At 37.9% G+C, this 25,745-nt stretch overlaps 1 protein-coding gene across 1 annotated transcript; it reads left to right on the top strand.

Moving 5' to 3' along the window:
- Nucleotides 1-14,778: 14,778 nt before the first annotated feature.
- On the top strand, nucleotides 14,779-24,939 carry jam3a (junctional adhesion molecule 3a). The gene is made up of 9 exons (XM_034700398.1): nucleotides 14,779-14,950; nucleotides 19,915-19,986; nucleotides 20,101-20,214; nucleotides 20,415-20,567; nucleotides 21,441-21,643; nucleotides 22,100-22,199; nucleotides 24,242-24,371; nucleotides 24,483-24,534; nucleotides 24,644-24,939. Exons 1-9 carry the CDS (start codon nucleotides 14,902-14,904, stop codon nucleotides 24,677-24,679), a joined length of 909 nt encoding a protein of 302 aa, XP_034556289.1. The 5' UTR covers nucleotides 14,779-14,901; the 3' UTR covers nucleotides 24,680-24,939.
- Nucleotides 24,940-25,745: the final 806 nt, after the last annotated feature.

The raw sequence follows: 25,745 nt of genomic DNA, 5'->3' as shown, positions 1-25,745 counted from the left end.
ATCTGTAACAGGGATTACTATAAAAAATACATTGAACTGAAACCAACAACAAAAAAAGAGGTCCAATTGATTTCTTTATCTGTTCCATTAAATGTTACCGTTCAGCGCATCAAAGCAGCAACCTGCAGGGACGAGAAATTAAGACAACACAGTAGTGTGATAAACTGCAGTTCCTCTAGTGGCCACTGGAGGCTGGTCTCAAAAGTGAGTGGATCCCTATTAGAGCCTATATTAAAATGCCCAACTTTATCCTAGAATGAAACATGTTCACAGCCCGGCACAATAGATAGTTATGGCCCACATAGCTTGTGTTTATATTCTTGACACCTGTTCAGAGAATTAGTATTTGCAGTTAGCCGTCTTAGTCTTACAGCTATATTTGTGTTGTGGGTACCTTTTTGGGAATTTTACTCCCAAAACTCAGAAATTATATGACTTTCAGTGAGGATTATGACGCTAACTGGCTGTTCAAGAAGTCTGCCAAAAAGTGAGTAATCATAGTACAGTGGTATCTTTCGAGACCATCACAGCTGTGAGCAGGTTAATTCTGATTTCATTAAAAAAAAAAAAAAAAAGAATCCCTGGGGATAAATACACTCCGTTATCAATCATGCCACACGTGTCAGAAATACAAATGCATGCATAAACAGGTTCCTATGACCATGCACTAATGGAGAGAATTTTGGCTGCACATGATCAAGCCATAGGCTGTTTCCGAAACGGCCTGCTACATACTACTTACTAATGTAGTAGGCAGTAGGTATTGACTACTACATACTGCGTTTGAATTTAGTATGTAGTATGACTGTTCTGCTCGATCTGTCATGCAGCATGCTGAGCCAGACTTCGCTGGATTTCCGGTTTCGGAAAGCGGAAGTAAACAATGGCGAAGCCGATAAATAAAATTCTTATTTAGCATCCATTTATGATTTAAAAAGTTAGGAAGTGGTTTATATGTAATTTGATAACTTTCACAGCACCCAAAAACGGATTTCCTCCCGTCAGACTGGTCCGATGCATACTGAGATATTTTCCCGAATCAGTAGACATCCGGGGAGTTTTGGCTTACTGCAGATTTTTGCTTTTTGGGGGTATGGTACCTCTGCAGTGCCCAGGAAGGGACCTGACACCTCTCCAGCCACCAGCTCACTATATAGACTTTGATCCATACCAGGACTTGAACCGGTAACCCTCTTGTTCCCAAGTTAAGGCCCCACAGGCCAAGTTACTGCTGCTTCAATTGCTCATCCATCCTCCACTTATGTAGAAAAATGGATTAAAAACTGGGAAGGACACATTCCAGACATCCCTAATCCTCAACAATCACAACAAACCGTAAACAAAAGGTTTCTCTCACTCTGTTCCTTCTGTCCACGTTCTGTAAATCCATACATAGACCTGAACTCTTGCATGGACTGAGATGTTTCAGTGACAGAGACATATGTATGTGTACGCTGAGGGCCCTGTCCTGCATCAGTCAGTCAGCCTGCAGCAGCTGACTAACCTGCCTGCACCAAACAGGATGTCATGCACGCCAGCTGCTGAACAGATGTTCTGCTGCATGTCTGTTTAAGGTGTTTTTATAAGCTCTGTATGTACTGATAGGGTCACACTACTTTATTGTATAATTCATGCTTTGACCAGTAGTGGTCAGCAGTACTTTACACAATGAGGCTGACTCACTTTGCAGTTTTTTATTGGAGGCATTTCCTGATCTCATCATCTCATAAGTAAGAATATTCTGCATTTGTTGTATTATTACAAAAGTAAACATCATCTTATGGTTTTGGTTTTTTATAAAGTTGAAAAAGGAAAGTCATTTAACTTGTTTAAAAAGCTGTAAATAGACTAACACCTCCATACCTCAGATATTTTCTTTAACTGAGTGTCCCAGCCAAATAAAACCAGTAGCCAGTAAAACCCCCAGTAATGGTCCTTCTGTCTTCAAGCCGTCAAACAACAGAGTGGAACATCAAACTGGAAATGTACAAATAAGTGCAATGCAGAAGAATGTGCTTACGTAATGCAGTATATACAGAATACACTATATAAAGAGTAGATAAGCATATGCTACACTATACACAGAAAGAACAATATAAAAATGTACAGCTGTCCCTGTAGGGCGGAAGAAGAACCATGGTGTGTGAGGCTATACTGTGAGCAGAAACAGATAAATTATAGATAAGAGAATCTAATTTGGCTGATTTCAATCAGTCCTGCAGCTCTGAGGAAGGACATTCAACTGAGGCCAGAACAGAGACATTGTAGGAACCTCAATGTAGTCTGTGGGACGCAGAACATGTTGCTTTTAATGAAAATAATCTCTTAGTGTTTCTTAACTATCAAGTCATAGCCTCAACATTTAATCCCAGCTGCTTTGAAAAGAGGAGCAGGGATTCAGGAGAGAAACTTCCCACTAGGAATTCTTGATGCCATGATAAGATACCACATTAGGCCCCACCATCACTACAGCTGAAGCCAGCTGCTACACCCAAACCCACATGTATGTTTCTCTTACTTCTCTGAATAATCAGATAACACGTGCTCAGGGACCTTTTTAAGAAGTGATCGTTCATACATTCTTACAAAAGAGGGTGTCAAGCGAGGTTCTGTCTACTGGTCAGAGAATCATCATCTTAGAGTAAAGTAACATTATTCAGCATAAAAAACATCAGTTTGATCACTTATCTTTCCATCGGAACAAGGGATGCAGTCAAAACACAGTGGTTCTCCCTTCTCTCTGAGTGTGCTGGTACCTGGAGGACAGGGAAATTATATATCCATCAATATATATATATATTTTGTCAACAGCCACCATTTACAGTCCCTGATATGGAAAATTGTCTGAAAAAGCAGAATATGACCCTTTTAATTGCAAGTTCCAGAAGATTTCAACTTGTTCCTTTTTTAGGTCTTCACCTTTACAGTCTGAGCTTTACACCTCACTCACATTTTGAACTTTAGTTCTTCATCAGGAAGCCACAGCTGGTTAATGATATCATATATTAAGTAAGGCAACATCATTCTCAACAAACAATGGGAAAGATAGATGTGTCATGGTTAAGTTGTTCCCCACTATTCCCGAATAGTGGGGAAAATGTTTGGATCAGATCCTTAATAATCTGTCTTATTGATTCCATTCTTTATTTCTTTATTTTATTTGTAGCGTCTTACTACACTACACTACATAAGGTACTTTACTACACTACACTTCACTTAACGACATTTGTCTTTACACTGCCCTGTACTGTCACATTGGGTAAAAAACAAAGGAAGGAGGAGCAAAGGTAAAAAATTAAAACTTACTTTAAATGTCAAAGCCAAAATGAATCCAAACCGTAGAAGACGTAATGAACTGAAACAGAAGGGAGGAAACACAGAGACTAAATACACAAAGGCTAATCAGGCACAGGTGTGACACTAGACACAGGTGAAACTCATCAGGGTAATCAAAGTGGAGGGAAACACGCAAGGGCAGGAAGTAAAACAGACACACAGGGGGCAAGAACTACAAAATAAAACAGGAAGTAATAAAGAGTAAATGAAGAAACACAAGAAATAAAACACACACAAGGAATACAAGAACACAAGACATAAAACTGAGGGTAAAAAGTATGAATGAAACAGGAAGTGACAAAAGGAATGCTAAATAAATGAAATACAGCACTTACCAAAAGCACCTTATGACATATACTGCAATAGCATAGTGCACTATACTATACTATTTTGTACTGTACTGCACTATACTATGCTATACTATACTATGCTATACTATGCTATGCTATGCTATGCTATGTTATATGATTCTATGCTATACTATGCTTTGCTACTATACTCTATACTATTCTATGCTATATGATTTATGCTATACTATGCTATATGAGTCTGCAATGCTATACTATACTGCACTGCACTATGCTATGCTTTTCTATGCTATGCTATGCTACTATACTGTGCTATGCTATGCTATAAAACACTTTGCTATCTTTGACACCACATTTAGTCTTATTTTGTCCTTGTGCTGGATCTAAATGTATGGAATTGCTGTTTAAGTGCTTTCGCCTTTAGTTAATACTTCAATTATTTTTTAGGATTTCTCCTTTTTATTCATCTTTGAAGCAGCAGACTTGAATGAAACGTTGACTTAAATTTCAGGAGGGAGTACAGCCTCAAAGTCACTTTCATTTTCCACTTCTCCCCTCACATGAGAATCAGCTGTCATGTTCAGTGGTCATCACTCCAGCTTGTGAACAGGCCACAAAAAGCTGGAGTGATGAAGGGTAAAATATGACCACCCAACGTCTTTCTTCAGTGTTCTTAACTACAGCTGCAACTGTGTTCGCCACTGAAAGTTAAGTTACTGGATGAAAAATGTCTTGCATCCATCCATGGAGTGAATTTACAGCTCTACTTTCTTACTTTCCTTCACACAGCATTTTCACTTTTGCACTCAGTGTCACCATTTCACGCATTAAGACAAGATGTTGAACCCAACTCAACCTGAGGTAAAGTCTGAGTGCTCTGAGCTCACATATCTCTTTACGGGTCTACAAACTGCCAGAAAAGAAGCACTCTTCATTTGTCAAACTCAGCCATTTCCTAATAATTTAAGCATAAGCACGGGGAAACAAAACTCTTAATTCAAAGCTGCCTGTTTCTTTAATCACACTGAACTCATCAAGACTCTGAACATCTCTCCTCTGCATCCTGCTGACTTACAGCTAACCCGTGAACTCTATTTTTACCACAGTGCTAATTGAGCTGTAGATGCTGCTTCTCAGCTCTTGATATGCTCTGTACACCTTCTCACCGGCGTAAGGCCACTCTGAAACTCTGCTGACAGTACCTTTTATATAAGAAAGAACAAGGAGTGAATTCTCTGTGATCGAGGGTAGACTATCTGTGTGTTAAAGCAAGACAGAGAAGGCACATTTAGCCCGTTATTGTTTTTTGTGATAACTTGTGGGGAGTTAATCCCATTGAGGCCAATATAAAAACTTTCTGCAGTGCTCTGTAACACAGTCTGCCAGTCAGCTGATCAGTACAGTATATCCCCAAGAGGTTAATACAGCTGTGGATATTGAGGTTAGACTGCTTCTCCTCCTAGTGAGAGTTATTAAAACTGTCACAATAACCTGCTGACATTTGTACTCATTAAATGTACGTACTCACTCGAGCCAAATTTAGCGAGTATAGTCAGATTTAAATATCAAGAAGAGATGACAGATTGAGATTTACATTTTCTATACAATCTACCAACGAAACTGTAAGAAAAAGAGGTGAAGAGCTAAATTAGCATGTTCACTATAGAGATTTACTCTTAATTATCACTCCCACGTTGTGTGTGAGCCTGATATGTGTAGGTTTGATGATTCACCACAGAGAGAAAGGCAGCAACCTGCTGCCAAATATCGTGCTTGTGCTTATTATGGTGGTTAAATGATGGAGGGACAGCCTATAAGGTGAACATAGAAAGGCAAATCTTGTGAACCATTTACGAAGAACTGTAAACCTGAGGTATTTGAATTGAATTGACTTTCAGGCCATTAACTCTCTGGGAGAGATCTTATGATTTTTACTCCCCTGACAACTATCTGACAGGGTTTGTTACTATTAAGATTACTGTTTCTTATCCTATTCCTATTAATATCTTTAAGTTTGGTGATTTAGAATTTGAAATTTTATGATAGACTGATGTATTTGGTATTTGTATTGGTTTCTTAGTAATAGGTAACAGGTAATTATGAGACCTTATGTTATGCGTTTTTTTGGGGGGGGTTTTGAGCATTTTCGCCTTTACTTGATAGGCCAGCTGAGGACAGACAGGAGATGTGGGGAGCAGAGAGTTGGGGAAGCCATGCAGCAAATGGTCAAGGCCGAGAGTCGAACCAGCGAATGCTGCAACAATGACTATATAGCCTCTGCACATGGGGTGCACCTTAAACCACTAGGCCAACGGAGCCCTTTAGATGCTCTTTAACATTATTATGTGTCAGTTAGAACATAGCTGTTAATGATAGCTGTTCAAACAGTTTAGGGTTGTACAAAGTAGATATTAATATTTTTCAACTCACGTCTTTAATTACTACTGTTAATGGTTATAAAGTTTCTGACAAATGATAACATAAACTATTCTACATGCAATGCTATAACCTGGGATTGGCATTTACTGAGGTGTTTAATTACACTGGAGTTTCTGTGGTTAGTCTAACATACACGACAGCTTTTTACATCTGGTCTTCATGTCTGGGGTTTAACTCTCCTCCATAACTAAAGCTGCCGCTTTTTAAAGTCTCGCGCCTGCTCTGAAGAGCCTCACAGACAATTTTAGGGCTGCAGCTTTTTAATGAAAGCTATAGCCGAAATGTGTGTCAGCTGAAATCTTCACTACAGTATGTAAAGCAAAGTGCGGAGAACAAAAATAGCACTCACAACCCGAGGAATCTCCACAGCTTACAGTTAAAGAGCAGACTGTGTGTAGACTGAGATGAGGGGAGGAAAAACAATAAGTAGCAAAAATATTAGAAAGGAAAAGAAATGATTCGCTTTAAATGCACACTAATGCAAGCTGCCAGAGGGGGCTGGGAGCTCAGTGTGAATCTTCAAAGAGCAGGTATTTGACACTCACAGAAGGTTACTTAGAGATAAGAATATTCATCAAAGAAACTGTGACAGTTATGACCAATATATAGCCATATATAGTATACATTAGCATTTCTTTGAATCACTTAAGACCTGGAGTGCCATTATCAATCCCACCCCTCTAACATTCATCTCAAAACATGTATATCATGTATCACTGTAGACATAAGGTGAGGCCAAGGTATAAGACTTTATGGATCATATGTCTTTGTTTTTATTTTGTATACATGTTGATAACAGTTCATATTTGTATGTATATTTCAATAAAATGTATTCCCTTCTGCAGACATATAACTCCAATAATCCAGCAATTAAAAGATGTAGCATTAAAGCCCTCATGTTTTAACTGCCTCTTATTTTCTGCACATCAGTGTGTTAGCTGCAATATATATATGTATGAATTTCATACAGGTCTCTTTCAAAATAAAGCTTTTATGTTCTAGTTTATGTGGCCTCTGTCTACATTTCTGCAGGATTAAAGCCCACCCACAGTCGTTTTATTGGCTTCTGTAATACAGCAGCAATATACTGCAGATGTCAATGCTTATTGGAAAGAATATAAAACACAAACTTCTTTCATTTATTCAACCTGCAGCACCTGAGAGTTATAATCTTCTTTCATGCAAAATAAATTTGCTGTTTCATTTCACACAGCATTTTGCATAATAAAGCTTGCTGATATGCTTTCATATCCTGTGCTTATTTCTACTCAGTGCACACCTTAAACAGCTGAGCTGGTGTTAGACCTGTCTGTCAAGCTTACAGGAACAGAGCTCAGGGGGCTGAGAGTGAACAGACGAGTGTGGATATTAAATCTGAAAGCAACAGCACTGTGTATATTGTGACAGATATACATTGCAAATGGTGCATTCAGGACACAGACAAACCAACTTGTTCATAAAACAGGAAATTAAGATTTCTATGAGCAACACCTGTAATATGACTCACTTTGTTGGAGCAATGGAGTTTGGCAGAATGAGATCGCCTCAGTTGACTGACGTGTGAACAGGCTGAAATCCTCTATTTCCTTATGATTACATTGTCAATCAAATATCCTTGCATTGAAATTACTGTAAAACAAGATCCTTGCTCAAAGAGATTGAAAAAAACGTCATAAAACTATAGTTATTACTTTTGTTGATGCACTTGTAGAACAATAAAATTGTACCACTTTCTATGAGATAGAACAAAGGGCAGCCAGAGGGAGCCTGCAATAATGGAGCTATCACCTAGCAACATATATAATATAAGCAACAATGCAACAAAAGAGAGGGCAAACAGGATGAGTTCAAGGAAGCAGAAAGTTCATTTGTTTGATTTGAAGTTTTACAGCTTTACATTTTAGAGCTTGGATTAGAGAATTGTGCGTCAAAGACAAAAATCAATCTGGAAGGTGATTCTATTGTAGCATGCATTTTTAGAATTGATTTATGAATGGACAAAATGCACACATCCATTTAAAAATAAGATTTCCAGATACTCAGAAAATTGACATCACATTATTCTGTCTTATATAGACAGAATAATTTATTCATAAAATGGTGCTGATATTATGATGTGAGAGCTGCAGTAATATCTGGTTTTACTCTGCCATCTGCTGGTAATAACTAGGAATAAAAAATCTGTTACTACCATGTCTCTGAGCAATACAAAGAATCAGATCTAAAAAATAAAGAACATAAATTGAATCTAGCATTGATCCTATTGACATCAGCAGACCTACCTATGGGGGATATTGCTATTTCAAAGAAAAAAATCTAATGATCAGCTTAATATTTTTGTGACACATTGTAATTTGCTCGATCAGTGATGTCATGGTGTCCTGATCCATGGATTTTAAATGAGTATTAGTCTAGAGGAAAAGAGGATGTTGGTGTTAGAGATCAAAGTCTGACACTGTGATGTTCAGGCATTTCCTGTCTGTTTGTGGTCCATCTTCCGCCCTGATGCCCTTGTAATGATTATTTGTGCCATTGCGCCCTTCATTTTGTCTTACAGGTGTCTGTTACCTTAGTTAGCTTGTTTACATAGACGGATAGAAAGACAGATAGACAGATAGAAAGATAGACAGATATGTATATATATATATATATATATATATATATATATATATATATATATATATAAATATATATAAAATCCTCTGTTTAACTAAGTCCCACAGTTTTGTTCATCTTGTACCTTTGAAATGTTGAATATATTTCCTTTGGTGCAGCAGTTTATGAGCTGGCCTGTCATTGTGGAAAACAGAGACAGAGACTATATCAATAGTTTCCCCCCAGGTTTAAGTCCACGAATTACAAATCAAATATACATTTTGGCTGATGATATGGTTAAGGATTTCTGGCTGTATTGAGACTTCTTCAGAAACTTTTTAGGTGTTAGATTATCAGTGTGAAGTATTGATGCCCAAGAGAAGATTAATGCAAACTCCAAACCCCAAAACAACAGAGGGGAATTTAGACTGCATAAGGAGCCTGAGTATAGCTTTTCATAAGTCTATAACGAAATTTGAAGGAAAGCCCTGATATGGCAAAAGAGGCTGAAAAATACATTGAAGAAATTGTCTGTATTATTAACTGTTAATCTTGTCTGTAAAGCATATTAAAGTTATTATGTGGGTAGATTTCCATTGCCTACTTACACATATTACCACCAGAGGGTGTAGGTCCACACTTTCCAATATGACAGCAGCATAGGGCTTGAGTGTGCCTTGGACTAGTAACAGAAACTTTGAGGAACTTTTATTTCTGTATTTTGAATTTACGTCACCTTCTAATTTTATATTGAACTCTTTACCACACTGATGGATAACAAGTACAATAGTCATTTCAGGAATTTTCACTTCATGGCAAGAGGCCTTCAAATTTGTACATTTACCCATTTTGTTCTTTTAAGATATTTTTAGTATAATTTCTAAGTTTGAGTTGATCATTTATGATGTGAATCAAGTTACAGCTAAAACAGTCTTTGGTAGGTGATATCCTGATTCTCAGACTTCCTCCAAATAATTCAAACCACACAACAACATAAAAGAAAGACAGACAAAAAGAGACTTTAAGGTATTCGACATAAAACAGAACTTAAGGTAAAATATAAGGATTGGATATAATTAAGATAAAAAATATAACAGTGAGGCAGACATGTGTACAGTAGTTATAAATGAATAAACTGTATTGTAGAAAGGTCATGGCCAGGTGAGAACAGGATTTTAGGATTAAATATACTGTGTTGGTTAAACAGCTGGTAAATAGTCCGATTATTTTTCTGTTTTCTGTTTGTTATCGGGGTCATACAGAGTTCTTCTGTCAGGCTGGAGTGCATTAGTTATATGAAAAGGTGCTTCAAATATTCTGAATATTTTGAATTTATGGCAGAGCTGTTGCATTGTATCTGCATGACTGTTTGGTGAGTATGTTTGATGAATAGGAGAGACAAGGGGAAAGTTGAGACGGTAGGAAAAATGGGTCATCCCCTGATAAATAGAATAATGTGACCTAAATCAAGGAAGTGAAATGACATTACCAAACTCATCTTGGACTCAAGCACAAAGGAAGAATAAGAAACCAGAGTGGTAAAATGGATTTTTGTCATGTCAAGAGAATGAATCAAGTTATTTCATCTTGAAGGCTTATTATAAGATTTTAAAAAGAAAGAGATTTAACCTTAATTTAGATCAATACAATATAGAAATCAAGGCTATAAACAATAAAAACAGAAGTTTCCATACACTAGATATTTTCAGGGTAACCAGAATATCTTCTTTTCAGATTTTATAGGATAAGGTTGAGACAGAAAGGCAGAACAAAACAAGATAAGCAGGACTTACCAGTATCAGGCTGTTGTAAATGGAGCAGTAAGAACCGTCTCTGAAAAGAGATCTCTCTTCAGTCATTGGCACAGGACGCTGTAAAGGCTTTTTGAAACTGAAGAGATAGAATATAAAAAAAATAAGTAAAGAAAAAGTTCATGGTACATCTTGCAGGATAAGCAGAAGACCAACATTTAGCCACCATGAGCAAAACACTTGTCAAAGTTTAGCAAGCAACAGTGGCAAGAAAAAAGTAATTTTTAACAGGCAGACACTTTGCAAAGAACCAGAGCCGTTTGGAACAGTCATCCCTGAAAAATAAGAATATCATTTCTATTTCTGAAAAAGGACATTCAATTTATTTGTTTTTTATCATCTTCAGAACTAAATATGTTTTCATCTAGGTTACATTTGGTATAAGCTCTCACACGTTCTCTGCCATTTATCTGGCTACAAAATTAGCGAGAACCTCTGAAACAAATAAACAATCTGGCATCACTGACGGAGCAGTGTGATTAAATAAGCCACCTACACATTTCTTTGTAGAATCTCAATTAGCCTTGTTACAAAGGAGTAGCCATCTGGAAGTGTTGTATATTTTCAATCATTCTAATTCTCTTTACACATGACTGATTTAATTTTGAATCACTTATACATATTAGTGTATACAATTTGTGTATTGCTGTATTATGACATATGTTGATTGACTGATTCTGTACTTCTAAGTACATCTGCTCTATATTAGATATTTTTGTTCGTATATTTGACATTACTAGGGACTAGAGTTGAAAATTTGCAAAAGCTGCAATCTCTGTGCAATATATAAGTTGCATAGTTAGTGAACTTTGTTAAATTATATCATCCTATCATATAAAGAAACTAGTTCAATTTGATTTGGCCCCTGTCTCAAGACAAATAAAAAACCCTTTTGATTGTCAAACACTGAAGCTATAATAAGCACAAATTGTTTTGATTTTAATGGGTAAACAACTGAAGTATATTTGTTCACTGTGTCTTGACTGAATTACATAAGCCCTATATACAAACAGTGGTGGATCAAGTACACAGCTTCATTCCTTAAGTCAAAGTATAGATGCTCCAGGTCAAATATTACTCCAATACAAGTGAAAGTTGTTCTGTCAAATTATTACTTGAGTTAAAGTCCTGAGGTACTTGCTTTTAAAAATACTTAAGTGTTCAAAGTACTTCTTAAAATATCTCAAAATGTTGTATTTTCACAAAACATAAGTCAAGTCAAGAATACATAGGAGTACATTCTGTTACATTATGTTTATCTAGAAACCATTACTTGAAATCTCTAAAAACTATACCATGGAATAAAAACAGAAACTAAGTTACTCCAAGCACAGACAACTTAGTTTGAAATGTTCATCTGAATTAAACAAATGTTATGTAGCTCAACACACTTTCTCAGGTTGGACAGTGAATGTTTATATGTTTGGGCAGAGTGGGAAACAGGGAGAACATTTCAAACTATACTTATCATTCTTCATTTAAAAAACCTCTAACACGGGCTGAAGATAAGGCCCTGGGTGCTCAGGTGGAGAATTATAGCCATCATTACCACCTCTAAATGAACTGCCTGATCTGAGTGAAATTTGCTCTGTGTTTGCTCCACGTTCAACCGTGGAGACACACGATATACAGGTGCGACTAAACCACTGAGACAAACAGAACTACAAAGTAAAAGTAGTGAGTGACTAGAGCACTGTTAGGAATGTAGTGGAGTCAAAAGTATGATAATTGTCTTCTGAATGTAGTGGAGTAAAAGTAATACGTTCCCTCAAAATACAATACTCAAGTAAAGTACAGATACTCAAAAAATTTACTTAAGAACAGTACTCAAGTAAATTTATTTTGTTACTGTCCACCACTGTATACAAAGGTAAAGTAATCAAATTCAAAAGGTAGCATATGTTACTAATGTCTCTCTGACGAGTACACAAATATATATTATCTGAGAGGTTAAAGAACTACGGTGGCCCTGAAGGACAAAACAAATTTACAAAAGATGAAACACTTCACATCAAATTTACATTTTGGAAAACATATTTAAATTTTCTTAAACAAAATTACATCAGCAAAACACTTCTACCAAGGCCAAAACAAATGAACATTTAAGAAAACAAATTTTTAAAAAATGAAACACTTTTACCATTTCTGAAATAAATTAACATTTCATTTTTACGGAAAGGGAATGTACCAAATACCGGAAGTGATCCTGAAGTGATTGAGTGAGGGGAGTTTGTTTTGATGGAGAGAAACCAAACGGAGATGGACATGGTTTACATATTAGGACATCCTCGGGTCTCAGAGTGAGGTGTCAGACCTCAGCTGAAAAAGCATCATGTCTCCAGAAAAGCTCCGTCATATCTCCGAAAACCTTCATCATGTGTCCGAATTCAGATGACACAGCCTCAGACCACGTCACCTCAGGCTAAACGGAGTCAGGCTAAAAGGAGTCAGACTTAATGGTAAAAGTGTTCTGTCATTTTTAAAATTGTCTCCAACTTTGTAAAAGTGTTTCATCTTTTGGAAATTTGTTTTCTTAAATGTAAATTTATTTTGGCCTTGGTAAAAGTGTTTTGCTGATGTAATTTTGTTTTATAAAATGTAAAAATGTTTTCCAAAATGTACATTTGTCTCCAACTTTGTAAAAGTGTTTCATCTCCAGTACTACCACCCCTCCCGCCGCCTCCGATCCTCTGACTCCAACCTCCTCACTCCCATTACTAAATCCAAGCACCGTACCTTGGGGGACCGGGCCTTTGCCATAGCCGCCCCCACCCTCTGGAACTCTCTCCCCCCACACATCCGTGCTTCTGACTCACTTCATTCATTTAAGAAACAGTTAAAAACTTACCTTTTCAAACAGGCATTCCCCACACATTAATTATTCCACGTCTTCCCTTGTCATCTGCTTGTCTTATATGTCTTTATTGTATTTATTTATTGTCGCTCTTGTATAGCGTCTTTGAGTTCTTGAAAAGCGCTATATAAAACTTAGGTATTATTATTATTATCTTTTGGAAATTTGTTTCTTAAATGTAAATTTTGGCCTTGGTAAAAGTGTTTTGCTGATGTAATTTTGGGTAACACTTTACAATAAGGGTCCCTTAATTAGCGTTAGTTAAGGCATTATTAAGCATTAATTAACAGTTTAATAATAGTTCAATAATCGTTATAATGTATTACCTAACATTAACTAACACATTAACTAATGCATTAATAAGCAGTTTATTAATGTCCACTGCTCAGAGTTAATTAATACATTATAAAGCATTAATAAAAGTTACAAAACTTAATTAGTTAACCATTAGTGAATGCTTTCTGGACCCTTATTGTAAAGTTTAACACATGTATCTCTTAGGTAACACATACTCTGAAGCAAAATGTGTTGAAATGTAGTTGAAGCAACACATATAAAGAATTTAACACATTTTATTTAGAATAAAACAGATAATCACAGATAACATCTCAACTGGCACAGAGAAGTACGGTGGCCCTGAGAGCTCACAGCACTGCAACTTAAGAAAACACATGCAAAAAGACAAAACACAAGAAAATTAAGAAAACATCTTCATCAATTTGACAACACATGCGCAGCATTTAAAAAACGCGATGCAAAGACAACAGCACTACACATTAAAAAAAGCGCTGCAAATAGACAGCAACACAACAGAAGTGTTTCCAGAGGACACTTAAAAGTGATGCACACGCTTATGCTTATGCTTATGAGGCAGTTTAGCATTTATAATGTGTTACCTAAGTGATGCATGTGTTACACTTTACAATAATGGTCCAGAAAGCATTCACTAATGGTTAACTAATTAAGTTTTGTAACTTTTATTAATGCTTAATAATGTATCAATTAACTCTGAGCAGTGGACATTAATTAACTGCTTATTAATGCATTAACTAATGTGTTAGTTAATGTTAGGTAATACATTATAACGGTTATTAAACTATTATTAAACTGTTAATTAATGCTTAATAATGCATTTACTAACGCCAATTAAGGGACCCTTATTGTAAAGTGTTACCTAATTTTGTTTTATAAAATGTAAAACTGTTTTCCAAAATGTAAATTTGTCTCCAACTTTGTAAAAGTGTATCATCTTTTGTGAATTTGTTTTGTCCTTCAGGGCCACCGTAAAGAACAGATAAGGATACAAAAGTTATATAGTGAGTATACTTTTTATTCTAGGTGAACGCTGAATACTCTCCTAACTAAATGTTTTGGAGGAGGAGTTCAATCTGGCACCTCCTTTCGCCTGTCAGACAACGTTGAGGGCTCAGCCTGGTCAGCCCTTGTAGCTATGGAAACTCGTCGATGGCAACATCCAGCAGTCTGTTCTGCCCCCATCCTCATACCTCTCAGAGGTGCTGAGTGCGAGCTACTGTAACCCATAAATTACAGCTGCAAGATGGCGAATGCGCGACTCATAGCTTGTTTTATTCTTTCCACCAGCCTGGGTAAGTCATCTTTTTCCCTTTCCCATCAAGATGCTGTAATTATCAGAGCGGATCTGCGTTTTAAAGCAAACACGGGGACTGTGTGTTTAATATCCAGCTGCAGCGGATCTGATGCTAACGTTACAGCAGACGATAGCTTGACACAAACAGATTGAAAATATTCAAGAGGCGTTGTTTATTTCAGCGCTTTAAAATTGGCTGTTTGTGATGTCTTTTACGCATGTTACCAGAACGCGTAAATGTTACGCTGTTCTAAAAGGAAAACCTGAAAAATGACGTAGTTGTAAAGGCATCTTCTACAATTTAACATGTGAATTTAATGTCACCGTTTGCTAACATTCACAACCCAACAGACTCTACATTAGCTCGTGTGTGTCTTTTGTCTCTATCGAAGAATAATGAAGACATTCCCAGAACGAAAACAAAGCAAAGGATGTTAGTTTGGGTGACAGAAAAGGGCAACCACATGATAAGGGGGGACCAGTCGTGTTAGTCCTGAGATGAAGGGTACCAGAAATCACAGGCCAGCACGAGCATCTCAGAACACACGCATGTTATGTTTGTACTTTGCATGCAGCAAAAAAAAAAACCAGAGCCTAGCATTTAAAATGTAATGTGAGTTCATAGTTGTAAGTTGAGATCCAGCTTGAATCCTATCCAAGTGTTGGATCTGAGTGTAATGCTGACCTTTGGTAATCACATGCTGATGGATGCTGGTGGAGGAGGAGTATTATTAGTGGCAGGTCGAGGGCATGTGCTGAAAATTAATTGTCAAACACGGTGGAGAAGACATGCTTCATCTTCAATCCGCTGACCAACAGCTGGAGCTCCTGTGCAAATCAATGCAGGATGATCTGTGGTTGCATCCACCCTACTGTGCGCTCGGTGAGGTCACCCTGCTGCTGGGTGAAAACTGGCAGTGAAGTGGGTGATTTCCAAATGGCTTTTTTTGCATCAGTGAGTGATGGACTTTTCAACCATGTCCTCTCTGCTAGTGTGAATCAAATAGCTGTCAGGCAAAGTGTGTTCGGGCTCTGAGGTGGAGGACTGAATAGTAAGAAAAATTATCTACCTTAAGTTTTTAGTCTAATAATGCTATCACTGTAACCTTAAATGCTGCCCTCGAGCTTGGGAATGCCCTAATATTGAAAATATGAATATTAATCTGACGTTAAGTTCATGCTCTGTGTAACTTGGTGCATAAATTTAAATTATTTTGCTTAAATTAAGCAGAATTCTTCAGGTTTGGTGTTGCAGAAAGATGAGGACACTCATTTATCTCTATTATTTCTTCAAGTTTTTCCTTTAAGTAGCTTTAATATTTGGACAATCAACATCTATACAGCTTGTTCCTACTTGTTTTTGAATATATGATGTTTATGCTCAGGCTGCAATCAAGAATATGTTTCCTTGAATTGATAGATTTAATATTTTGTCTACAAAGTGTCAGAAAGCTGAGAAAAATGCGTATTTTAATTTCTACAACAGCAAGAAAAAATATTCAGATTTAATTTTTATTTAATGAAAACAAAAATATTGAGATAACAGTTGTTCTAGAGAAAAAAAGGCAGATTTCACATTTTAGATGCTTGAATTATACAATTATTTGCTTTAAAAATGAGAAAAAATATGATTTATTATCATAATACATGCCTGGTAAGCTTATTAACAGATATACTAATGTTGCTGTAATGTATTGTTTTGGTATTGTTGATGTTCCCACAGATTTACTTATTATTTAATATTTATTTTGTATCCCACATCCTGTTGGTGCTTTGTGGTGCATTAAGGGACAGCAGGACTTCAGAGGTTAAACCCGCTAAAGCTTCATCATATGTCAGTGTTTATTCACTCCAGCAGTGTCAGAACAAAAACACACTTCACATGTCCTTTTCTTTCGTTCCCCTCCAGTCCCTCTGACAACATGACCGTCTCTTACTAATGTAGTGGAGTGATTAGTTGATATTACAGAGTCACTCCAGTATGCTGTCAGTCCCAGCGGTCCTCTGTCTCTCCGTGTCGCTTCTAGCTAACTCTGCCTTCAGCATGTTTGCAGCGGCTGCGCTGGAATGTCTGGGAAATGGGCTTTTTATAGACGCACTGGTACAACATTTCAGTTTGTCGCAGGGATGGGAATGGGTACTTGTTTTCATATTTAGTGCATAAGAGGATTTTCAGAATGTGGCTGTTGAGGAGCACATTTCTCCTGGAACAGACTATAGACCTACTTTGTCTTTGCATTACAATAACACAGGGATTAAAAACCGGCCTGTGTTCGCTTTCCAGCAAGCGCTGAGATTATTTTCATCATTCAAAAATATTGTCATCTCGTCAACCTACATATGTGTCACGGGGGAGGAGGGGGCAGCCATTGTTTTGGGAATGCTATTGTCTTAAGCTGGTATTAGTTATGGGTTAGACATTGTCTTGTTAATTGAGTGTGGTTATTTTTTTTCCCACGGCCTACTTTTTGATTTTAAGAAGCATGTCAAACATATAACCTAAGACAAATTTAAGGGAATCTCTTCTTTCTTCCCCTTTCTGTTTTGGAATAGGGTTTGACCACAGAGAGAATTGGGGGGGATTACTTGCAACAAGAGCTGCCCCACAGGACCCTTTATCAGTGTCACAGATTGGATTTCAGCTCAACTTTATTAAATTAGGCATTAGAGCGCCAAGTTTCACAATGTAATGTCGTAATCCCTCAGATGGTAAAGGCTTTAAAACAATGTTTTGCTTCTATCTGTGTCGGAAACTTTAAAGCATTTAATGAATCTATTTCTCTACATACAAACCTTCAGAGTGGAAGACTTCTTCTTCGGCCACTATCATATATCAGCCCACAACTTTGCACTCCTCTCTGCAGTTCAAAGTGAGAGTATTAGACTGGGACACCCAGTACTGAACATGCATATGCCAAGAGAGAGTTGGATGAGCTCTCCTCATGTCTCTCAGGATGTCCAGTCACAGCTGGTCCAAAAATAGCTCCTGATGCACAGGGTGGGAAAGTCAGCAACAGGGACGGAAGCTGAGACCTGGGAGTCAGATCTCATCACTGTCCACAGCTGTGCTTGTTTGACCGGATGCTGGAGCAGGAGCCATGTTTTCATCACTTTCAGGCGCAGAGTCATCTATATGCTCGGGAGTCCTACTGTCTGTCTCAGGGTCACTCGTGTGTTACGAGGCCTCTGTGCATAAATATACCTCAGAGTTAGTCACAGCGCCTCAGGCAAATAGAAGGGGAGGTCTTGCAGTATTCAAGGCCTGCTCAGATAATTGTTATTATCTCATTTCAGCCCTTCAAAGAGCCCCCAGTGGGAGCGTAAATGCCTTCGTTACCCAGCATGGGTGCTTGGTGGCTCGTGTTCCCTGCACTTATTTCATTTGGAAGTAGCGCTCACAAAAGGTTGAGTTTAGGGTCCCACTGGAAGATAAAAGAAAAGCCATTTGTTCTCAGCTTTTAAAATCAAGGCACACCGCTGAATAACGTGCAAGATTAGAATTGGGATTTTCATGTTTTCTAAATTTGTTGTTGTATATCCTTCGCTCTGTTGTGCCTGTTTTCCACTTAAACTGGCATTCTGCTGCCCCAAATCTGGTAGATTTTGTGAATTATGCCTGTTGCCTTTAAAATCTGACATTTACAAAATAACACTGATTGCTTAAAGGAGTGCACTCAAGCAAGCAACTTAAAATAAGTATATTTCATGTGTTGTTTGTGCCTGTGGGGAAACCAAGACGATGATTAAATATGCTTCGCATTTAAGCACATTCCCACTGCTAAGCTATTTCTGTGCTCCTGATTTGTTTTGTTTGGAGATTTTGATAATTTATTCATTCTGTAAACCTCAGTGCAAATTAGTGTCACAATGTAGCGAAGAAGCCCTTTGAAAAAAAATGATATAAAGTGATTTCTTGTAATGTTTTGAGGCATGTTGAATTATTTGTTAGAAACAGAAAGGAGGCTCTCGTGAGTGACAGCGACTCCTGACGCTGACCAACTCCAGCTGCTCCTCCGAGGCAAATTATCACCCAGACACTTGTGAGGTCTAGTTAACTTGTGATACAGACGCTCGTCTTCTGAAGTCAGATTTGTTTCTTTGTCCCCATCTTTACTTCTGAACTCGAATGAAGTCATCATAAATAATTTGGAAAACTTGTTTGACTTTGCCGTGGTCCCATCTTGAGATTTGACTTGTTCAGGAGCTTTGTGCCTCCGCTTTTTGGTCTTCAGTAATTAAACACAAAACCTCAGTTGGATTCGGTTCAGCTGATTGACTTTGGCCTTAAAATGCTCCTTGGTTGCCTTGTTTGTATGCTTATGATTACTGTCCTGCTGCTGCATTGTCCTGAAACTAGAGGGACTATCTATCAAAGTCTTCCTACACTTGCTCTCCAGGGTGTGAAAACACCCTCGCACAAAAAACTGAAAATCAGCACTTTAACTTCACGCAGGGTTTCACTTAAAATGCAGTCCGATGGAGCAAAGCCAAGACAATAAAAGTGTCTCACTGTCCTCATATTTACGGCACTCCTCTTTTATTAGTTTTACTGCAGCAGCTTAACATTTTGATCCTCTCTTTCTACGTGTCATCAGCAGCCATATTAAGATCCAATTAACGGTCGTAAAGGACTCAAATCAAATACTAAATCAAATACTAAAGTCTGAAGATCACTCCTCAGGTCTTGTTTCATACTTTGTAAAACACACTCTTATTTTAAATGCACGTTTGAACGTACACATGTTGGCTGCAGGTGTTAATCTTTTCTGCTCAGAAACAGGAAGCAATTAATAAGTCTAAATCAGATCCTAAGGCTTTCACTCTCTCTATATTTAATCACTCTAATCCACTGTTTATTAGGCAACGTGCCCAGCTGATAATGTCTGCTAATGAAAAAAAGCTTGTGTGTGCCATCAGGGTTACTCAGCATTCAGCGTCTTCCTGTTTTTTTCCCCTCTGCAGGTCACATTCCATCATCACTCGGGGTAATCCTCCGAACCACAGACAAGATTGTTTGGGCAAATGAGTTTGAGCGTAAGTTGCTGGGAAAATAAAATCACTTCAACCTGTTTAAGCCAAAGTAGCTTTCCTTTTTCCCTGATTTGGAACGCCTGCCTCCTGTTCTCATGCATTCTGTTTCCTTTACAGCCATCGAACTGACCTGCTTAATAGAGTCCATCTCCACAAACAACCCGAGGATTGAGTGGAAGAAGATTAAGAACGGTGTCCCCAGCTATGTGTACTTTCAAAACAGGATAGCAGGTAAACGGCTTGGAAACTCTCTCTTTTTTAAAAACCCTGTCAACCAGTTAGAGCACAGCATTTCAAAGAGAGGACTCAAAGTGGAGCTGAATGAATGCTACCTTGAAAGAACTTGGCCTTGAATTCTTTCCTGAACTGTGAAGTCACGCTGTGTATGTGAATGAGCAATTGTAAAGCGTTTTTTCTCTCTCTCTCTAAAGGGGACTTGGAGCACAGGGCTCAGCTCAGAGAGCCGGCCAACATCCTGATCTTCAACACCACCCGGTCAGACACTGCAGAGTATCGCTGTGAGGTGGCCGCCATCGATGATCAAAGGGACTTTGATGAGATACTTATTAGCCTTGCAGTAAGAGGTACTGTAAAAAGGAGCATTTGCTGGAGTACATCACTGACTGGTCTGTGATTGCCAATAGACTTACAGCACATCTATATTTACATAATTTTGGGGTCAGAGGGTAAACAGAAAGTTCCAGTAAACTTCAGAAATCCAGGAAAAGTTATGCTTGTGTTTATATTATTACAGATTTATTATTTCAGCAACAGTTTGACATTTCACATATCTTTCCTGACTCAGAAAGGCCCTCTGGGGGATTAGCATGACAGTTCATATGATGAATACACTCACAGAGAGGGGAATGAGTCTCTCTTATCTCATTTGACAGAAACCTATGTATGTCCTGTTGTTTCCCTATATCTGATAAACATAATACTAACTGTAGGATTAATATTGCCATGATAAAATAAGAATTATGAGACAGGCTACTCCTCCCATGACACTAATGGGCCTGTATGTCATTTTTATTTCAGTTATGTTTTGTGTTGAGTATGCACTAAGTTTCCACACTATTTAAAGTTTGCCTCATGCAGAGAGACAAAGAGAGAGAGAGGAGAAAACAGCAAGCTAGAAAAAAAGGAAAGAAAGGGAGAATGGCATATCGAGAACTGAGCAGACATTTTAAGTGTTGTCTTATTGCTCATGGTGTTTATGTTCTGAAGCCCTCATGAATACAGCCACACCTTCAAACAATGCTGCCTCTGAACACCTCTCAGAGCTGGAACAAACGAATTCCTCTCTGTTGGGAAAACCCTGTATTAAGTGCTACATATTTCCTATTTTACAAACATATTTTTTCATTCTGGCTGAGACTGAGAGGCGAAAATCAAATCCAACTGAAAACACATTCTGTAGTGATAGCATATTGATGTGTGTCTGTGTCTGTGTGCAGTGAAACCTGTAGTACCACGGTGCAGCGTCCCCGAAGCTGTCACAGTTGGAACAACGACTGAGCTGCGATGTCTGGAGAACGAGGGTTTCCCCGCTCCTCAGTACCGCTGGTTCCACAACAATGAGGAGCTCCCTCAAGACCCCAAAAACAGCCCAAAGCTGGTCAACTCATCGTACAGCATCAACTCGGACACTGGAGGCCTGGTAAGAAAGACAGAAAGTATTATAATCTGCTTCAGTCAGATGTCCTGTGTATGTAAATGACTCCTAAGCATCATGGTACAACATGACAGCTTATCTGATGTAAATGTGAACAGCTTAATCTGAATAAAACCTCAGACTTATAGCTGGATTAAGCCATGCGTGTAAAGATATCCAGCAAAGATGCTAAAAATAGAGCTTGTATATGAAAGGAGGATCATTATGCATTAGAGCCCAGGGGCATGTATTTTTGGTTTATGGGTCAACATGCATGCTAGTTATTTAACCTTCTCATTAAACACATTTGGAGGTCATACCCTGAAATGTTGGAATACAATAAAAGAATATCTCTCTTCAGAAAATGTCAGAAGAAGTTATCCTCTATCAAACATACACTAGCATTTTGTTGACAACGCAATGTGTCATTGCACTGAAACGTATCTAAAAATATCTCCTCAGAAATTTCGAAGACTGAGGAAGGAGGACGCAGGGGAGTACTACTGCCAGGCAAAGAACGATGCGGGACATGCGCAGTGTCCCCCTCAAATGATGGAAGTCTGTGAGTACTGAAATGACTGAGTCAGCCTTTCTTAGAGAATAAATGTCTTTTTATGTTTTCTTTTGTGCTCGTCAACGCTGTTACCAAAGACAGTTTCAAAAGAGCATGAAAAAAGCAAATCATACTTCAAAGACTGCCAGGAACACCTGGTGAACATGTCGAGATGAGGGAGGCGAGTATCAATTGATCAAAGTCAAAGTGATAGAAAAACATCAACAAGCAGGAGCAAAGGCTGGGAGACAGGGCTACATGAGGGATGTTCTTTGTCAGGGGGAGGACAGTGTGTATGTAGGTTTGTAATAAGCTTAGAAGTACAAAAATGGCTGGGCATGTGGGCCATAAATGTATCTGAAATGGTAGGACATCGATCTATGCAGCTACGAAACTTAAATCTCAAATCAAAAACCGTCCACGGGGCACGTTGAGAGTGGATCTTACACGGTGTCCAAAAAATTGTCAATGTCCAGCCAAGTATGCAGTCTTATGGTGGTTTATTGCACAACAAAAAAGCTCCTCTCAAATAAAAGGTACCGTCTTGCTTTCAAATCTCCCGGTAAAAAACCATTCACCATCCCCGGTGTTTGCCCCTCCTATCTTACCTGCCCATCTATACAGACGTCACTCAGTGCAAAACTATCAACCTATAAAAGTGAGTAACGAAATATACTAATACCCCTATGGCATCAAAGTTAATTACCTTAAATTAATCCAAAGCTTGATCCGTAAGGCAACTGGATTGGTAGAAATTCTTGAAGACGTTTCACCTCTCCTCAGAAAGGCTTCTTCAGTTCTGACCAGACTGGGGAAGAGCTCGAAAATATTAAACCTTAAATGAAATAACAATAAATAAATGGATTGATTAAAGTAAAAGTAATCAAATTTACGAAACAATGTAAATAGCTCTAACAGTTATCATCTCAAGAGCTTGTCAAGCATTCGTCTTTTTACTTCAAAGTCATGAGTTGAGTAATCCACTAGTTCTTATTCATAAACATCACTCTGAAATACAAATGACATGAAAGATGCAACACTTTGAAATGAGATCAAATCCAAATGAATTTTCTTATTATTTTTTTATGCTTTAATGTGAACCACATTATCTATCGAGAAATATATAACCAAAACTTAGATTCAAGTCTGCTCATAGAGAAATAAAGTGCTTTATCAGCACATCCACACAGAAAAGTCAGAGCCTATAGAATGTCAGAAATGCATCTTCAACGTATATTTGAAGCTGCATACAGACAAACATTCCGCTTTATCAGCACATTCACACAGAAAAGTCCCAGCTGGGCACGTCAGCTTTGAACCCAGGACCTTTATGCCGTGAAGTGACATTTCGAGCCACTAAGCAACCTAGCAGTTGACAGCAAGTAGAAGAGGTTAATCAATTCAGGAGATGAGAAAGAGAGGAACATCCGCCCCAACAAATTCAAGTTCTTTAGTGCACTGTGTGCTTGAGTGTTCTGTGAATAAAGTCAAAAGATCCTATTGAACTGAGACCTGTTTGAACTGCATCTTAACAACAGCTAACTCTGTAGCCTTCTTAGAATTAGCTAGTTTTGCTGTTACCTGTAACAGAATGATGTTGTTAATAACTATGCTTTAAGATAAGATAAGATAAGATATACTCCTTTATTCATCCCACAACGGGGAAATTCATGGAGTTACAGCAGCAAACAAGAAGGTGTACAGTACAAGAATTTCAACAAGAATATATATAGAAAAAAAATGTCCATCAGAGACAACAGATTGGCCATAATTCTCTTGTCAGCCACCAACTCCACAGGGTCCAGGACTGAGCTGGCCTTCTTCACCAGTTAGTTCAGTCTCGCTCTCCTGTATCCTGTCCGCCCACAGCAGGTGAAATCCTTCCAATGTGGCGTTCGTGTCCGGTGTTACCTCTGTTAGCATGATGCTACTCTGCCAGTATATATAGTATATATATCCCTTCCTTAAGTGATTTAAGTCAGTATTATAGATATAAATATCTCCCACACTGTCTGACTCTGTTAAGTTATGATCTCTGTGTCCTGTTGCAGATGATGTGGACATCCTTGGGATTTTCCTGAAGGGGTTTGGTGCAGTTGTTGTATTCTTCTGTTTGGCTGCCACCATTTGTCACTCCCTTAAACGAGGATGTTTCGACAAAAAAAGTCACAATGAAAATAAGTGAGTGCGAAGTCACAGACTTGAAGAAGGACAATCAAAGTGTTATTGTGTCTTTGATTACACATCAGATTCAGGATTTTGGATTTCATTCATGTTTTGTGTTTATTCCAGCTACAATTGGCCAGCACAGAATGATGGAGTCAACTATGGTGATGCAGACGAGGTACCCAAAGTTTGTAACACATGCAGTATTAACTCTCTGTCTCACTGTGAGCAGAGGAACTATTTATTGAGGTGTTCTGCCTTCTAATCTTGTCACTTCTGTTTCACAGGGGCATTTTCGCCACAAGTCTTCATTCATCATTTGACAGCTTCGACGGAGGGCGAGGTGGAAAAAGACAACACAAGACGGCTGAGGCTAACTTGCTACAATTATACTCAAGATGGGAAAGTTTGAGGTGTTACCAAGGCACATTATTCTCTGATGCACATCAAAATCAAATCAACCAACTTGCCAAAGTACTTTTAATATCATTTGTAGCACTGTTTCATGTTTTTATAATGTAACAGCATTTCTTAAACTTCCTCTTCTGTTTAATCAATTTCCATTTAAATTTTTTTTACTCTATTTTCACTCAGTTCCCCATCATATATTTTTTTTAGAACAAAACCATTTCAGAGCTGTGGAATTTGATATTTGGCTCATGGTGTCATTACAAACGATGCTGGAAGCTACATTCCTTCACAGTTTTTTGGACAAATCCTCTTTTATAACTTTTTACTGAGTACACTGAAATTGTTTTACAAAGCTACTTTACATTGTCTGTGTTCGTAAGATGAACATGTTCAGATATAGTTTCACACGGGAAGAGTTGAACCTGTTTATTGTATATATTGTAGTTAAACAGGCAATAGGCAGCAGACTGTAAACGGCTGATGAGCTCAGATTCTTAAGGCACAATTTATCGGCCTCCCTCATAATTATAGATGATAACAAGTATGTACGAGTACAGAGTAACCTGTGAATTTGAAAACCTTATATCCAACTATGCTGCAGAGTCAATATGTACTATAAAGGTGGTAAAGTATGATTTTTAGAGTGCTGTTTCTGTGTATAAGTGACCTTCTGTGCTTTACTAATTATTTTCTGAGTATTGGACATATTGTCCAGTTTTGACTCAGTATTTAATGTACATAAATACATACATTTTTTGAGCTTTTGATTTTGTTACATTATGCACCATACCTTAGTGTAAATACGCAATGAAACCGTTTGAGATCAATTTCACAGTATTTACTGTTCAGTGTGCTCTGCAGTGTTGAGACTGTCATTTCAAACATTAGTGTCAATGATTTGTGTAACAACTCAGGAACTGTTTTAAATGTCCACTGTTTATTTGATATCAATGCTTTCTGTTCATGTTATTTTGTTAC

Source organism: Notolabrus celidotus, chromosome 14 (genome assembly GCF_009762535.1).
Source record: "Notolabrus celidotus isolate fNotCel1 chromosome 14, fNotCel1.pri, whole genome shotgun sequence".
Taxonomy (NCBI): Eukaryota; Metazoa; Chordata; class Actinopteri; order Labriformes; family Labridae; genus Notolabrus; species Notolabrus celidotus.
The sequence above is the reverse complement of the archived record's forward strand: the minus strand, read 5'-3'. Positions and strand labels throughout refer to the sequence as shown.